The sequence below is a fragment of the Callithrix jacchus genome, chromosome 14, assembly GCF_049354715.1.
Source record: "Callithrix jacchus isolate 240 chromosome 14, calJac240_pri, whole genome shotgun sequence".
Taxonomy (NCBI): domain Eukaryota; kingdom Metazoa; phylum Chordata; class Mammalia; order Primates; family Cebidae; genus Callithrix; species Callithrix jacchus.
The window spans coordinates 930304-947731 of record NC_133515.1 but is presented as its reverse complement, the minus strand read 5'-3'; the positions used below and the strand labels follow the sequence as shown (position 1 = coordinate 947731).

Genomic DNA, 17428 nt, shown 5'->3' with positions numbered 1-17428 from the left:
AATATCATACTTTCATATTACAGAAAAAGTATCTTTCCCTAAGGCAATCACCATTAATATTGCTTTAAAATTATAAAACGTGAAGACTGTTTTTATAGTTTCACAACAGCTGAACATTGTTTTAAAGAGAATAATCTAATAAACGACCATCACAACAAAAGCCCCACAACATCATCAGTTGCACCTTATAAAAGCACTGACATTTATAACAATTGCAATTCAATATATAAAACAGTGAATTCCTAAAACTTTAATAGCAAATGATTTTAACTCAGAGTAGTACTAAATTAACAATATCATAAAAACATAAGCTGGGTGTAGTGGCTCACACCTGAAATTCCAGCACTTTGGGAGGCCAAGCCAGGTGGATCACTTGAGGTCAGGAGTTCAAGACCAGTCTGGCCAGCATGGTGAAACCCTATCTCTACTAAAAATACACAAGTTAGCTGAGCATGGTGGTGCACGCCTATGATCCCCACTACTTGGGAGGCTGAGGCAGGAGAATTGCTTGAAACCGTGAGGCAGAGGTTGCAGTGAGCCAAGATCTCATGCCACTGCACTCCAGTCTGTGCAACAGAGCAAGATTCTGTCTCAAAAAGTAAGTAAGTAAATACAAACATAAGGAAGATGCATTTATTATGTATCTATATACCCGGTGTTATGTGAAGCACTGTAGCATGTAATCAAATCTTCCAGATAGATCTTCAGTTCTCACGACCACTAAAGAGCAGACTAAGCCTCAGACAGGATAAGAGACTTGGCCAAGCTGACCTCCCAAAGTGCGGGGATTACAGGCATGAGCCACCATGCCTGACCAAATACTGAATTTAACAAAGCAGATAAAGAGAAACCATTAGTTTAAAAATAAACAATATTAATTAAATCCCTAAGATCCAGGGCTTTGCAATAAATATGTAAATGAATCCCCACTATCCATGCTGAAAGTTTAAAAGAAATGCTGACTGATAATTTAAGAGATACAACTTTTCCTTAGCTTTGCAGTAACCTAGAAATTAGAATGTTCCTAATGCTTGGACAGACACTACAAGATGAACACTGACTCCATTGTGTAAACTCTCATGAACAAAGTATTACAGGACTTTTCCAGTTTAGACATACCATATTTTCTTTCAGACAGTTCTTCAACATACCATATTTTCTTTCGGATAGTTCTTCAATGTGTTTATGTAGATCGGTGATACCATCACTGCATTTCTCTGAAAATTGAGCAAAGGTTGATTGTCAATAATACATCCCTATGTCAGAGCAACATTAACATATGATGACGTATTTCCTATATTTTACTTCTCAACAGTCCATATCATTTTACTGCTTTTGAAAACATTTTTCCCTTTTGTCGTGGTTCTTATAATTAAATTAGAGACTGTGAGAAAAGTTTTAAAGTTTAGTATCTCTTTTTATCCTTTTAATTTCTGAAGAGGAAGAGGGCAGAAAAGATCAATCAAATTAAATAAGACAACAAGGAGGTCACAATGAGAATGTCTCCAGGGGTCTTTTAGCCAACTTCCTAAAACATGTCTCAGCTGTGTGGAAATAAGACTTTACAGCAACCAGTGAGGTGATGCAGGCCTGTAATCCTAGCACTTAGGGAGCAGAGGTAAGTGGATCGCTTTGAGCTGAGGGCAACAGAGAAGAAACTACCGTCCTCTCCCCCACCTTCCGCTACCCCCTCCATGTCCCCATCTCCTCCAAAAATACAAAACTTAGCCAGACATGGTGGCAGGCACCTGTAGTCTCAGCCACTCAGGAGGTTGAGGTAGAAGAATCACTTGAACCCAGGAGACAAATGTTACAGGGAACGAAGACTGCAGCCAGCCTGTGCAAAAGAGCAAGACTCCATCTCAAAAAAGAAGAAAAAAAACAAGTTTCAGAGAAACCCCAAAGCAAAAATCCCAACCCTTTTCCTTCCAATCACTGAAACACCAGGAAGGTCTAATAGTTTTGCAGCATACCTGTAATAGGCTGAGAGTGACCCCCCAAGATGCTCATAACCTAATCCCAGGAACCTGTGAACATGACTTTGCATGGTAAAAGGGGCTTTGCAAATGTAATGAAGTTCAGGACTTTTGGCCAGGAAGATTATTCTGGCTTGTCACAGTGGGGTTGATGTACTCACCCAGATCCTTATCAGAACAGAGCAGGTGATGGAGAGCGATGGGAAGTGTAGTGTTGGAAGCAGGAACCTCCAGTCATTCAAGAAGGGCAGCACAAGCTGAGGAGTGCAGGAAGCCTCTGGGGTCAGGAAACTCATTCTCCTACAGAGCCTGGGAAGGTACCTGCCCTGCTCCCACCTTGAGTCAGTGGGACTGACTTTAGAATTCTGGCCTTCAGAACTGTAAGGGAATACATCTGTGTTGCTTTTTTTTTTAATTTATTTATTTTTTTTTTATTTGCAGTTCTGCTCTTTTTACCCAGGTTGGAGTGTGATGGCACGATCTCGGCTCACTGCAACCTCCGCCTTCCAGGTTGAAGGAATTTTCCTGCCTCAGCCTCCTGAGTAGCTGGGATTACAGGCATGAACTACCCGACCCAGCTATTTTTGTATTTTTAGTAGAGATGGAGTTTCTCCACGTTGGTCAGGCTGGTCTCGAACTCCCGACCTCAGGTGATCCACCCACCTCAGCCTCCCAAAGTGTTGGATTACAGGCATAAGCCACCATGCCCAGACACATCTACGCTGTTTTAAGCTCTAAGTGTGTGGTAATTTGTTGCAGCAGAAACAGGAAACTAGTATCATAGTGAAGCCTCAAAACCCACCTGAAGGGGCTGGGTGCAATGGTTCATGCCTGTAATCCCAGTTTGGGAGGTCAAAGTGGGCAGATCACTTGAGGTCAGAAGTTTGAGACCAGCCTGGTCAACATGGTGAAACCCTGTCTCTGCAAAAAAAAGAAAAAAAAACTAGCTGGTGTGGTGGCACATGCCTGTAATCTCAGCTACTTAGGAGGCTAAGACATGGGAACTGTTTGAACCTGAAGAGGGGGAGGCGGAGGTTGTAGTGAGCCAAGATCGTGCCACTGCATTCCAGTCTGGGTGAGAGAGCCAGACTCCATCTCAAAACAAACAAACAACCCCACCTGAAGAAAGTTTCCAGTTTGGTCAGCAGTCCCCCACCCAACCCCCAGAAGTAGACCTTTCCTCTTTACGGTTTTTTTTTTTTGGAGATGGAGTCTCACTCTGTTGCCCAGGCTAGAGTGCAGTTGCATGATCTTGGCTTGCTGCAACCTCTGCCTGCCTAGATCAAGCCATTCTCCTGTCTCAGCCTCCTGAGTAGCTGGGATTAGAGGCAAGCACCACCACACCTGGCTAATTTGTGTGTTTTGAGTAGAGACAGGTTTTGCCATGTTGCCCAGGCTCTACTCAAACTCCTGGCCTCAAGTGATCCACCTGTCTCAGCTTCCCAAAGTGCTGGGATTACAGGTGTGAGCTATGGCACTCAGCACTTAACAAGGCCTTTGACAGCATGCTTCTCCAGGTGATCAGTCCTCGTCTGGTCTGGCTCTGCCACACTCTCCACCACACCAAGTTGGAATCCTTAGCTACTTTTCAGAAGAGGAGGGTGTGTACTTTAATCCCGGCTTGGCATGGTTCAGATCTGCATTTAACTCATGGAACCTGGCTGCTTCCCAGGCCCCGGAGAAAAAAAGGTCTCTCCGTGGATATGATACAGGATGAGCCAAGACCATGCCGCTGCACTCCAGCCTGGGCTACAACAGTGAGACTCCATCTCAAGAAAACAAAAACAAAAACAAAAAAACAGACTCCTTCTAAAAGAAAAACAAAGACAAAACAAAAACAAATGTGGCATGGCAAAGAAAATAATTACTGTGCTAAAGACAGTTTCATAGAAAATAAAAGACAATAAAATAAGCTGTCTTTTTAGATTAGTATAGTAGTTATTCTTATTTTACAGCTAAACAAATGAGCTCAGGGCAAGTGTGGTGGCTCACACCTGTAATCATAGCATTCTGAGAAGCTAAGGCAGGTGGATCATGAGGTCAAAAGATCAAGACGATCCCTGCCAAAATGGTGAAACCCCATCTCTACTAAAAATACAAAAATTAGCTGGATGTGGTGGCACGTGCCTGTAGTCCAAGCCACTCGGGAGGCTGAGGCAGGAGAATCGCTTGAACCTGAGAGGTGGAGGTTGCAGTGATCCAGGATAACGCCACTGCAAAAGAGCAAGACCCCGTCTCTAAAAAATAAAAAATAAATAAAATAAGTAAAAGAGAAACCAGCTCAGAGAATGTTATTTGATTGGACCATGTTGCATCTCTGGACAGTGAAGCTGAGAGCAGACTTCATGTGTAACTCCCCCAGCCCACCAGGGTGCCTCTCATAAAAAGAAGACATCTAAATTTGGCCTAATATACAAAGATGCTGGAACGGTCAATTCTACATACAGTACTTCCATGTTCATCAAGGGAAACCTTAAGGGAAGGGAAGGTGAAAATGCTTCTAGAAGGGACTGGACACCAGTGACCTTACTTGTTGCCTTTCGGCTCTTCCTCCAAGGGTAACAGTGACCTGAAATTACTGACTGATCCAATCAATGGGAGAAAATGGTACCAAGGTTACCAACATCAGGCAAATTCACTTGAGGACCTATGTGTGTGCTCTGACAGACTAAAACTGCTTTTGTAGAGAATACTGTACTTCAGGAAAACATAATCACATTAACAACTAATAACACGGTAAAATGCTGTTGTGTTAAATGCTACTTTAGAAAAATATGCTCAAATGTAGGGAAAAAAACTGTGATAGAAAACTACGCATCAATTATCTAGCTAGCTATCTAGAGACATGGTCTCATTCTTTTGCTCAGGATGGAGTGCTGTGGGATGATCCTACTCACTACAGACCTGCTCCTGGCCTCAGGACATCCTCCTGCCTCAGCATCCTAAGTGGCGGGGGACACAAGTGGACACAGTACACCTACCTTTTTTACTTGCTTGTTTTGTAGAGTCAGGGCTTCACTACATTGCCCAGGCTGGTCTCAAACTCTGGAGTCTCGCTCTGTCAACCAGGCTAGGGTTCGGTGATGTGATCTCGACTAACCGCAACCCCTGCCTCCTGGGTTTAAGCAATTCTCCCATCTCAGCCTCCCGAGTAGCTGGGACTACAGGCATGTGCCACCACATGTGGCTAGTTTTTGTAGAAACCGGGTTTCATCAGGTTGGCTACACTGGTCTTGAACTCCTGATGTCAGGTGATCCACCTGCCTTGGCCTCCCAAAGTGCTGGAATTACGGGTGTCAGCCAGGAAGCCGGGCCACGGACTTTGGTATTAAATAGCCTAACCCAAGTGGGGCGCCTCGGCTCACACCTTTAATCCCAACAACTCTGAAGGCCAAGGTGAGAAGATGGCTTGTACTCAGGAGTTGGAGACCGGCCTGGCAAAATGGGAGCATCTGCCCCCTCCATCTCCACAAAAAAATACAAAATGTTAGGCCAGGCCTGCGCTGTGCCTGACTCATTTTTGTATCTTTTTGTAGAGACGGGGTTTTGTCCTGTTGCTCCCACCTCGGCCTCCCAAAGCGCTGGTATTACGGCCCAGGCAGCCTGTGTTTCTTTAAGCAGCCCCCCAATGGGGCACGCCTGGATAGTTTTCTTTTTTATTTTTTTAAGACAGGGTTTACCTCAGTCTTGCAGCCTGGAGTGCTGTGGGAGAATCACAGCTCATCGCAGCCTTGAACCCTGGGGTTCAATAGGTGGGAGGCTGAGGTGGGACTGCAGAAATGGGGTCCCCCCGGTTTGCCAGGCTGCTCCTGAGCTCCTGGCCTGAAGGAAACTTCCCACCTCCCCAGGGTCCGGACGCACTTTCTCTATCTTTAACCCACAGAAACACGGTGCTGGGTCGGAGTCTGTTACCTCCCCTTCTCCAGCGAGCAGCACACAGGATGCAGCGGGAGGTGGAGGTGACCAGGCTCTGCCCTGCGGAGAGGACAACCCAGCTCCTCGGCAACACACCTCCGCGTGAGGTCGCCAAGGTCCGCCTCTGTGACGTCGCGGGAGGCCCATCTCTGTGCGCCGGAGTAGCCCCGCCTGACGTTCCTGGAGGCAAGTCGCCGTGACATCGCGGGAGGCCCGTATGTGCGCCGGACGCCCGTCGCCGTGACGTCACTGGAGGCCCGTCTGTGCGCCGCAGGCCCGTCGCCATGACGTCGTGAGAGGCCCGTCTGTGCGCCGGAGGAGCGCCGCCTGACGTTCCTGGAGGCACGTAGCCCGTGACATCCCGGGAGGCCCGTATGTGCGCCAGACGCCCGTCGCCGTGACGTCACTGGAGGCCCGTCTGTGCGCCGCAGGCCTGTCGCCATGACGTCGTGAGAGGCCCGTCTGTGCGCCGGAGGAGCGCCGCCTGACGTTCCTGGAGGCACGTAGCCCGTGACATCCCGGGAGGCCCGTATGTGCGCCAGACGCCCGTCGCCGTGACGTCACTCGAGGCCCATCTGTATGCGCCGGAGGAGCGCCGCCGTGACGTCGCGGGAGGCCCGTCTGTGCGCCGGAGGCAGGTCGCCGTGAAGTTTTCAGAGGTCGGCCCCTCACGCGGAGCCAATAGGAAGTAGCGGCGGTGCTGCTGGGTCTTCTAGGAGCGCTCATGCTCCTAGAAGCCGTTGATGGAAGCCGTTGCAGAGCGGGCACTTACGCGGACACAGGCTCCCGACTTGCTGCCCTCACCCAGAAGCTCCAAAGAGGAGTTTTGTTTTGTTTTTTTTGAGACAGAGTTTCGCTTGTTAACGCAGGCTGGAGTGCAGTGGCAAGATCTCGGCTTACTGCAACCTCCGCCTCCTGGGTTCAGGTAATTCTCCTGCCTCAGCCTCCTGTGTAGCTGGGATTACAGGCGCGCGCCACCACGCCCAGCTAATTTTTTGTATTTTTAGTATTTTTGTGTTTTCCTTATCGAGTTGTTTCTATGTTCTTATCAAAGTTCTTTATATATTCTCAGAACAAGTTCCTTACCACACAGATGACTTTTCAGATGTTTTCTCTGATGTTCTGGGTTGTCCTTTTACTTTCTTGATGGCGGCCTTTGAAGCACATAAGTTTTTAATTTTGGTGAAGTCGTTTGTCCATTTGTTTTTTTGTCACTTTTCATTTTGGTGTCTTGTCTAGGAAACTGTTCAAATCCAAGGTTACAGTTTCTTACCCCCGCATCTGCAGATTCCATCAAAAGCTTGCAAATATTTATTCCTATATTTTCTCCTAAAAGTTGTACGGTTTTAGCTCCTCTATCTAAGACCTTTGATCCATTTTGAGGTCATGTTCACATATGGTGTGAGATAGGTCCAGCTCCATTCTGTTGCACGTGGATATTCAGCTGTCCCAGCACCATTTGTTAAAGACTGTTTATTCCCCCATGGAACTGCACTGACACTTGTTGACTGTGAATGTGTGAGTTTATTTCTGGGTTCTCAGTTGTTTCATTGATCTTTGTGCTATCCTTACAGCAGCGCCACACTGTTTTGATTGCCATGGCTTTGTGGTGAGTTTTGAAATCAGGAGGTATTCTCTTTCAAGATTGTTTGGGCTGTTTCGGGTATCGTGAGCTTCCATTATGCTTTTTGGAATCAGCTGGTGGGTTTCTGTGACGAAGCCAGCTGGGGCCCTGATGGGGATCGTGCTGAGCCTGTCTGTGAACCCATTGGTGTGACACCATCTTGATGCCTTCTCAGCCATGCACACGGGATGCCCTTTCATGCACCAGGATCTTTCCTTCAACATACTTGGTCCGCTCAGGGCCTGTACCCCTTTCATGCTTCTCTGGATGCTATTGTAGACGGAATTGTTCTTTTAACTTTCTTTTAGTATTGTTCGTTGCTTTTATGTAGAAACAAAATGGATTTTTATGTGTGGATTTTGTCTATGCAGCCTTGCTCAACCCACTTTAGTTTGAATTGCTTTGTAGATCATGTCACCAGCACCAACCAGCACAGAGATAGTTTTACTTCTTTCTTAACAATCTTTCTTTTTTTGGGGGGGGTCAGAGTCTTGCTCTGTCACCAGGCTGGAGTGCAGTGGCACGATCTTGGCTCACTCCAACCTTTGCCTCCTGGGTTCAAGCGATTCTCCTGCCTCAGCCTCCTGAGTCGCTGGGACTACAGGCGCGTGCCACCACACCTGGCTAATTTTTGTATTTTTAGTAGAGACGGGATTTCACCATGTTGGTCAGGATGGTCTTGATCTCTTGACCTCATGATCTGCCCACCTCGGTCTCCCAGGGTGCTGGGATTACAGGCATGAGCCACTGTTTCTGGCCTTTTTTTTTTTCCTGAACTGGAGTCTTGCTCTGTTGCCCAGGCTGGAGTGCAGTGGCACAGACTTGGCTTACTACAACCTCTGTCTCCCTGGTTCAAGCAATTCTCCTGCCTCAGCCTCCTGAATACCTGAGATTACCAGGCACATGCCACAATACCCAGCTAATTTTTTGGTATTTTTAATAGAGACAGGGTTTCACCATGTTGGTCAGGCTGGTCTTGAACTCCTGACCTCAGGTGATCCACCTGCCTTGGCCTCCCAAAGGGCTACAACCAATCTTGGTTCTTTTTATTTCATGTTCTTGTACTGACTGCACCCTGCAGCTCTCCGTGGCGCGTGAGAGGTGAGAGTACACGTCGTTTATGCGCGGTGGCTTAGAGAGTGCATCCAGCCTTTCACTGTTGAGGGCCGTGCTGAGTATGGTTTTCCCTAGATGCTCTTGGTCAGGTTGAGATGTTCCTTTCTGTTCTGAGGTTGTTGGGTATTTTTCATTATGAAAGGGCGTTGGATTTTGTTGAATTGGACGTGTTGAGATAATCCTGTGTTTTGGTTTTTTTTATTTTATTGATGTGGTGTGTTATAGTAATTGAGTTTTGGTGTTGAATCAACCTTGCATCCCTGCGATAAATCTTACTTTTTCGTGGCTTATGATCGTCTTTATACATTGCTGGATTCAGTTGCCAGTATTTTGTTGAGGGTTTTTGTGTTTGTGTACATGAGCGATGTTGTGGGTTCCTGCGGTGGTTCATGCAGCACTTTGGGAGGCCGAGGTGGGTGGATCACTTGAGGTCAACAGTTTGGGACCAGCCTGGGACAACTTGGTAAAACCCTGTCTCTACTGAAAATACAGAAATTACCCAGGCGTGGTGGTGCGCACCTGTAGTCCTAGCTACTCGGGAGGCTGAGGCAGGAGAATCACTTGAACCTGGGAGGCAGAGGTTGCAGTGAGCTGAGATTGTGCCACTGCACTCCAGCCTGGGTGACAGAGCAAGGCTCTGTCTCATAAAGAAAAAGAGAGAGAGAGATTGACCATTGTAATAATGGTCACTTATGGTTTTGTTTGCCCTTTTATAAAAAAATTGAGGTAATTTATAAAACATAAAATACACTTACTTTAAAGTTTATAATTCATTGATTTTTAGTGTGTCCACAGTCACGCAGCTTTTGACTCCAAGTCATTCTGTCATCCCCATTAGCAGTCACTCTCCCACCGTCCCTCTCCCTGGCTCCTGGCCCCCACGAACCCCTTTCTGTCTGTGGATTGGTCTGTTCGGACCGTTCTGTATCAGTGGACCCCCTGCCGTGGCCGTTGGTATCTGGCTTCCCGTGCAGCGCGTGCTGTTCTTGAGCTTCGTCCGGTTGCAGCATGGGTCAGGACAGAGGCCTGTGTGTGGGCGGTTTTCAGTGTCATGGGATGCATGTCCTGCCTGGGGCGAGATGGCCTTCACCCTGCAAGCGATCCTGGGTGGGAGGTGGCACCGGTGGCAGCCCACGTGTGTGCTGCACCCAGTGCCCTCCAGCCCTCAGAGGCAGAGACAAAGCGCCTTCCCTGCTCACCGAATGGGCTCTGACCAGCGCTTGCTCTTGGCTGCCACCCTGTGATGTCCAGCAGCAGGATTTGGACCAGCTGAGCTAACCCTGCTTCTCTTCCTTCGCAGGCCTCCTCGCTGGGGAGGCAGAGCCCTCGCGTGGTCTCCTGCCTTGCACACAGCCTGTGCCCCAGGGCTTGCAGACAACAGCAGGTACCTTCCTCCCTCCTCCCCCCACCCAGGTCTGCCAAGCCCTTTGTGGCTGTGAGAGACAGAATGCCCGCCGGGCCTGGCTGAGCTGTGACCAGCACCCTGGCTTCCAGAGTCCAGGGTGTTCCAGCTCCCACCCGATCAGATGGAGCTGTGGGGAGCATGGTCAGGACTCCATCTTCCTGTTCTCTAGCAGAGGCAGGGAGCCCAAGCCACCCAAGACCATCCTCAGAGCCCGGACCCCCAGCAGAGGACCCAGGCACAGGCCTGCACCAAGCTGAGGGCCACCTCATCTTGCTGGGGTGCTGGGAAGGGGGACTTGCTGAAGGATGGGGGCTGGAGAAGGCGGGGTGGGGGAGACAGGCAGAACCTGGTTCCCTGCACCTCCCTGCACCGATGCTGCTTGCCGGAGGGGCATCGAGGTCCCAGGCCACCTGCTGGCCACCTGTGCTGGGCCCACAGGGTAGAGTATGAGTGGACCAGTGTCTCAGTGACTGTTCCTTCTTCCCCTTGCTGCGCTCCCGTGGGCCAGGTGTAGGGCTGCATCTCTTCATGGCGTAAAACTCATCCACACCGCAATCTCCAAAGAAGGCACTGCTGTCCCTATTTTCCCTACATGGCTCCTCCAGAGACGCCATGGCCACTGAGGGTCCAGGTGTACCCAGGCGGGTCCAGGTGTACCCAGGCAGCTCTAGGTCATTCTCTCACTCGAGTGAGGCGCCTGCCACCAGGGTGTTACACGTCCTGCAGCTGCCTGTTCTGTGCATGGGCTGTGCGTGCTGCGCCCCTGTGTGTCCAGCCACGCAGGCTCTGTGGCTCCCCTCCTAGAGGCTTCCTGCCCTGGACTCCCGGCCCTGGGGCCCCCAGCCTTGGGCTGCACTGCTCCTTGTCTGGATTGATTGAATCCTGGCTATTTCCTTTTGTTTGTTTTAAAGTTTGAGTAATTTGAGACTAAACATGGAGAGAAATGGTGACACACCCCAGTTCTTTTGGGGAAACCCTGGGTCTGATGACAGCCACCGTCTGTTGGTCTGTGTGTGTTGCACAGCAGCTTCATGTGGCCCTGCAGGTGGAGCGTGAGGGACTGGCATTGTCCAGGTCCCACCGGCACTGCCCCTGTATGGTCCTTGATGCTGTGCTGACTCACGCAGGTGAGGGTTCGATATCACCTGTTTCAGGAGCTGTGGAGCCTGGCGTGCACCCAGCTCCATGAGTCCTGCTGCTCCCCCTGCCATAACGAGATGGGTGTCTGTCTTCTTCTAGTCTGCGCTCTCCAAATCCTCATAGACTTCCCTGTTCAGGAAGACAAGCAGTCCCTCAGAAAGACACCCCCCTTAAAAAAAACACCCTTGGAATTAGTGTGTGCAGCTCACCAGCTGTGCCCCTGTGTGCTTGAGTTGTGGGGTTTCCCAGTGGGGACTCACGTGGGAGGCTGACCCTGCAGTGCAGAGGGTCTCACCCCTAGGGCTTCCCCTGCCCCAGGCATCCACAGTCTCTGCAGGGTGGTTGGGACAGGCGGGCAAGGTGCTCACCTGGGCTGCCGTCTTCTCCCCAGCGGTATCCATGGGCTCCGGAGACCATCAGTTCAACCTCGTGGAGATCCTGTCACAGAACTACAGCATTGAGGGGGAGTGTGAGGAGCCTTCGAGATGCTCAGACAAGCCCAAGGAGGAGCTGGAGAAGGACTTCATCTCCCAGGTACTTGGCTGAGGTATTGGGTGGAGCCCTCTGGGATCAGCCTCACAGTTTCTGTGCAGTCGGATTCATGTTGGCAAGTGCCAAATTGTGCCTCTTTCTGCAAAGTGCCAGGCACCATCCGAGGAGCTGCACTCACTGGTGACCGGGTCTTCCATGGGCTCTCTGAGCAGCACGGTGGCTGGGCATTAATCCAGCTGCTCTCAAACCCTCTGGTCTCAGAACCCAATTTGTACTCTTCATAATTCTTGAGCATTCCGAGGCAGTGTAGACTGGGGAAAAAAATTACTGAGCGTTTTGGCCAGGCGTGGTGGCTCACACCTGTAATACTAGCACTTTGGGAGGCCGAGGTGGGCCGATCACCTGAGGTCAGGAGTTTGAGACCAGCCTGGCCCACATGGTGCAGGAAAAAAAAAAAAGAAAAAAAAACCAACAAATGACATTTTGTCAATTTTCCTTTACTTTCTTAATGAACTTGGTTAGAAAGAAAAAAAGGCTGGGCATGGTGGCTCATGACTGTAATCACAGCACTTTGGGAGGCTGAGACGGGAGGATCATCTGAGGTCAGGAGTTCCAGACCAGCCTGGCCAACATGGTAAAACCCCACCTCTACTAAAAATACAAAAATTAGCTGGGTGTGGTGGCGCACGCCTGTAGTCCCAGCTATTTAGGGGGCTGAGGCAGGAGAATCACTTGAACCTGGGAGGCGGAAGTTGCGGTGAGCTCAGCTGAGCTGAGATGGCACCACTGTGCTCCAGCCTGGGCGACAGAGAAAGACCCTGTCTCAAAAAAAAAAAAATTATTGAGAGGTTTAAGGAGCTTTGCTGATGTGTTTTATCTATTGCTTTTTCACTACACTAAAAGTTAAAGTTGACATGTAGGAATACTTATTTGCTAACTCATTTTAAAATGACATGAATAGGCTGGGTGTGGTGGCTCATGCCTGTAATTCCAGCACTTTGGGAGGCCAAGGGGGGAGAATCAGGAGGTCAGGAGTTCAAGACCAGCGTGACCACCATGGCGAAACCTTGTCTCTACTAAAAATGCAAAAAATAATTCGCCAGACATGGTGGTGTATGCCTGTAATCGCAGCTACTTGGGAGGCTGAGGCAGGAGAATTGTTTGAACCTGGGAGGCGGAGGTTGCAGTGAGCCAAGATTGTGCCATTGCACTCTAGCCTGGGTTACAGAGCGAGACACCATCTCAAAAAATAAAAATAAAATAGCTTGAACAAGTCAGTTATGTGTTAATATAAATATTTTTTTGAAAATGAAAGAAAACCTCTGTGTTCCAAAAGAAAAAAGAATTAGTGAGAAGAATGAGTTTTTCGTTTTCCAGATCTCTTTGAATGTAGATGCATATATGAAAGTCCAGCTTCTGGTCTTTTTTTTTTTTTTTTGACCGAGTCTTGCTCTGTTGCCCAGACTGGCGTGCACTGGTGAGATCTCGGCTCACTGCAACCTCCGCCTCATGGATTCAAGCTATTCTCCTGCCTCAGCCTCCTAAGTAGCTGGGATTACAGGTGCATGCCACCATGCCCGACTAATTTTTTTTTTTTTTTGTATTCTTAGTAGAGACAGGGTTTCACCATGTTGGCCAGGATGGTCTCCATCTCCTGACCTCATGATCCACCCGCCTCAGCCTCCCAAAGTGCTGGGATTACAGTCATGAGCCACTGTGCCTGGCCTAACCTTTTGATTTTATTTTTGTAGAGGTCTTGCTGTTTTGCTAGGTCTGGTCTCAAACTGTTGATCTCAAGCAATTTTTCTGCCTGGGCCTCCCAAAGTGCTGGGAGTGTAGGTGTGAGCCACCATACATGACTCAAGTTCTTTCTTTCTTCTTTGTTTTGAGACAGAGTGGGGTCCTTTTGCCCTGACTGGAGGGCAGTGGTGCGTTCTCGGCTCACTGCAACCTCCACTTCCCTGATTCAAGCGATTCCCCTGCCTCAGCCTCCCGAGTAGCTGGGACTACAGGCGCCCACCACCGTGCCCAGCTAATTTTTGTGTTTTTAATAGAGATGGAGTTTCACCGTGTTGGCCAGGCTGGTCTTAAACTCCTGACCTCAAAGTGATGCTCCCACCTCGGCCTCTTATGCTTGGATTACAGGTGTGAGCCATGCCTGGCCTGCTTCTGTCTTTTAAGGGAGATGTTAGTCTGTTGTGATAAGGTCTTATGGTTGAAGTACAAATACAGCCTCATACAGATCCATTGTTGAACAAGGAAGGCGTATTTAAGTTTTTCAGATATTGGTGGGTGATCTTCGATGCTACAGCAAAACTCAGCCAGTGGTAGTTTTGTAAAGGGTAGTTGTGGAGTGGAGTCTGAGACCATTACCAGCGAACCTCACAGTTAAAGAGGCAGAGAAGTCGGTGCATGGGGTCCCGCAGAGTGGCTTCCGGTGCTGGCTCTCTTCCTGGCTCGCGTGTCCTCACATGGTGGGCAGAGAACCCGAGGGAGCCCTCTGGTGTCTTTCTTAAAAGATTACTAATCCTGCTGGATCAGGGCCCCACCCTCATGGCCTCACTGGACCTGAGTCACTTCTGTAAACGCCTCGTTTCCAAGTACAGTCACGTTGGGGGTTAGGGCTAACGGTCAGTGTCACTGCCGGCCTCATCACAAGTTTTGTAAATGTTGAAATTTGGCAAGTTCATGTTGTCAAACCCAAGTTTGTCAAAGTCTTGAGTTGTACGGCTGCAGCAGTTACAGCCAGCTGTTTCCGCTGAAGCAGCAGCCCCCCTTGCCTGCCTACGAGGCTCCTGTCTGAGCGGCTGTAGTCCGGTACTCCTCAGATGAAAGGACGGGGAGGGCCCCTTGCCTCGCCGCCCATTCCACGCGCTTCCTTGAGGGAGCCCTCACTCTGGTAGGCAGCAGCCGCTCTGCTTCCCATGCCCTCACGCAGAACATGGAGGCGCCTGCTCAGGATGAGACTTTACAGAATATGCCCGCCATCTTCTGAAGTGAAGCTGGGGAGTTTGCTTTTGGTCTGTGAGGGATGGGTAGTGGTGCCCTGACCGCGGCTTCCATGGGCGCTGGGCTCTTGCCAGCTGCTGGCGCGGCACCATCAGTGTGAGTGTGAGTGAGTGAGGCCCAGCACGGAAACCGTGGCTTGGTGCTCTTTGGACAGGGCTTCACCCGGGGCACCCAGGGGCCTTGGGACCACCGTGTCAGCCCTCCCACCTGCATACTCCTGGCGGTCATGGGCATACAGAATCTGTCTGTCCCCCGGGTCCTGTGAGAACTAAGGGGGGACTCGGTATGGACATTCCACCTGGGGAAGGGCTGGGAATGGGCCAGGAGGTTCTTTGTGGACTTGAAGCCCCAGAATGAGTCTGGGCAGGAGCTGGGGTGGAGGGGAGGGTTCAGGAAGGTGGGTGCTGGGAGTGACCCCCAGGGCCGGGTGGAGTCTGGGAAGGCAGATGTAACCTCAGTGGTGTAGAGGCTCGCTTGAGGGGGAGCATGGGGATTTGAAAGCAGCACTGGAGAGGATGATGTGTCTTCCTTCCTGGAGTTACGTGCCCTGTTTCTACTTCTGGGCATGCTGCATTGGCTCAGCGTCAAACCGTGTTCATCACGGTGCTCTCATTCCAGTTTGTGATGGCGAATTCTCTGGTTATTCATTTTTGACCCAGTGTGAATTGACAGCTTCTCCATTATATTTATGAAGCATCCATCTGGTTGTGCAGTTTTCTTCTTCTTTTTTAATTTTTATTTTGAGATAGAGTCTCGCTGTGTCGCCCAGGCTGGAGTGCACTGGCGCAACCTCTGCTCACTGCAACCTCTGCCTCCCGGGTTCAAGTGATTCTTGTGCCTCATCCTCCCGAGTAGCTGAGACAACGGGAGGCACACAGCTTATTTTTAGTGGAGACGGGGTTTTGCCATGTTGCCCAGGCTGGTCTTCAACTCCTGGCCTCAAGTGATCCGCCCTCCTTGGCCTTCCAAAATGCTGGGATTACAGATGCGAGGCCCTGTGTCTGGCCTGTCTATGTAGTTTCCTGAGGGTTTTTTTTTAAGCAGGAATAAATGTCAGATTTTACCAAACGCGTCTTCAGGTTACTTTTTTCCCCTTTGATAAAACTGATGTTGAGTTAAAATGGTAGCTTGCCAGGTGTCGCACCATCCTTGTATTCCTGTCATTCACCCTGTGCGAGGAGGCACTGGGTAGGGTGGTCCACTCTTCCTGGCTGGTGACCCCTGTGTTCCAGTACCTCTCTGAGGGATTGCGAAGGGGCTCAGGCTGGGCCTGAGCTCTGGCTGGGGAGTGCTTCGTGGGGGGAGCTGCTGTGGGTGTGTCAGAGTCGCCCTGGTTGTGGCCAGCAAGGCTCAGGTGAGGGAGAGGGGACAGGAGCCCCCTGAGTAGTCCCTCCTGATGGGGCCCTGTTCCCCTCCCCAATTCAGAGCAGCGACATGCCCTTCGATGAGCTGCTTGCACTCTATGGCTATGAGGCCTCAGACCCCATCTCAGAGTGGGAGAGCGAGGGTGGCGACGTGGCCCCCAACCTCCCAGTCATGACCCTGGACAAGGTGAGTGAGTGCCCTTCCTGGAACTGGCTCCCAGCAGAGGTGCAGGGACCCGGGGCTGCCTCTCAGCAGGGGGCGTTCAGTGAGAGAAGCACAGAAACCCCCAGAACAAGTAGAATGTGGCCACCTGTACCACTCCATCGGGGTTGAAATGGCCATGGGCATGAGGCTGGACCCTGGCCTTAACCCCGGGCCACATGTCCTTCTGACGTGGGCGGGTGGAGGGGCAATTGGGGCCTGTCCTGGAGAAGTGCACCTGGGAAGGCAGAGGAACCGTGACCTGGCCGCCTCCCCGGGACTGGGCTCTCTGACATTAGGTACCCAGAGGTCACTGCTCAAGAGTTGGGCATTTGGAGCAGGAGAAGGCTGCATTGCAGAAGGTCCACACCAAATGCGTGGCCAAGAAAGAGCCACATGCTCTGGGCGGTGCCCAGTGGCGGCTCTGACTGTTCCCAGCTCTGGTGGCTGGGTGTGGGCTCCCCTTGCACTGTGCACCCTCGGGTGCCTCCAGCTCCTTATCTGAGTCATGGGAATAGCGCCCCACGTGTCCAGTTCCGTCCCTGCTTCCCTCCCCCCAACACTGCCCCCTCGGCCACCTCCATTTCCTTTTCTGCAGAATGGGTGTCGGCCCCACGTGAGCCACAGGGAGCCCTCAGCCTCTTCACTGTTGTTATGGCTAGTGTTACCCTGAGACTGCTGAACTGTAAAACGTTCTTTACTTTTTTGTTAAAAGGAACAAATAGTGAAGGATTTGCTTTCAGGGGAAGAAGAGGAAGGGCCGCAGTCATCTGCTGACGACCTCACCCCGTCCGTGACTTCCCACGAGGCCTCCGACCTCTTCCCAAACCGGAGTGGATGTAGGTGACTCTGTTCCAATCCGCTGCTGCGCCCAGGCCCCTGGCCAGGCAGGGGTGATGCTGAAGGGTCCTGGGGCTGGTGTGGGCCAAGAACTTGTCACAGATGAGGGCGTCTGCCTGGTGGGAAGCGTTGGTAGCCCAGGGGGTGCCTCGCTCTCCCCCACCCTGGCCAGTGAGCAGGGACTCTCGGAGTGATTCAGTTTAGACAAGGGACAATGTGTTGGTTCTCATAGCAGAGCTGGAGACGGCACCCCCATGACCGTCCTCCCCCACAAGCCTGTGCGCCAGCTTTTCTGGGAGCTGAGGGCTCAGGCCCAGCGGTGCAGCAGCAGTGTGGAAGGGAAGG

General features: G+C 50.7%; 2 protein-coding genes across 57 annotated transcripts in view; one reads left to right on the top strand and one right to left on the bottom strand.

Moving 5' to 3' along the window:
* The window catches only part of LOC144576462 (uncharacterized), a 61804-nt gene extending 55372 nt beyond the window's left edge, over positions 1 to 6432 (bottom strand). For 26 of the 50 annotated variants that reach the window (XR_013526030.1, XR_013526021.1, XR_013526024.1 and 23 more), the window contains exons 1-5: positions 5889 to 5969; positions 2779 to 3785; positions 2138 to 2354; positions 1749 to 1837; positions 1152 to 1217 (exon numbers count right to left, since the gene is read on the bottom strand). Coding sequence is in view for 18 of the 50 variants with exons in the window: in XM_078348344.1 (XP_078204470.1) it covers positions 789 to 821; positions 1152 to 1217; positions 2138 to 2354; positions 5889 to 6334 (762 nt within the window). In the remaining 32 variants the exon portion in view is untranslated. Of the gene's footprint in view, positions 1 to 652; positions 822 to 1119; positions 1218 to 1748; positions 1862 to 2137; positions 2355 to 2778; positions 3786 to 5888 lie in introns of all 50 variants that reach the window. The other 24 variants (XM_078348336.1, XM_078348338.1, XM_078348340.1 and 21 more) reach the window with 15 other exon arrangements.
* A 21-nt stretch (positions 6433 to 6453) lies between these two features.
* The window catches only part of LOC144579113 (mesoderm induction early response protein 2-like), a 28628-nt gene continuing 17653 nt past the window's right edge, over positions 6454 to 17428 (top strand). For 3 of the 7 annotated variants that reach the window (XM_078348331.1, XM_078348329.1, XM_078348335.1), the window contains exons 1-5: positions 6454 to 6816; positions 9932 to 10015; positions 11568 to 11710; positions 16103 to 16228; positions 16959 to 17082. In XM_078348331.1, the coding sequence (XP_078204457.1) occupies positions 11576 to 11710; positions 16103 to 16228; positions 16959 to 17082 (385 nt within the window). In that variant the 5' untranslated portion in view covers positions 6454 to 6816; positions 9932 to 10015; positions 11568 to 11575. Of the gene's footprint in view, positions 6817 to 9926; positions 10016 to 11567; positions 11711 to 16102; positions 16229 to 16958; positions 17083 to 17428 lie in introns of those variants that run through there. The other 4 variants (XM_078348330.1, XM_078348333.1, XM_078348334.1 and 1 more) reach the window with 4 other exon arrangements.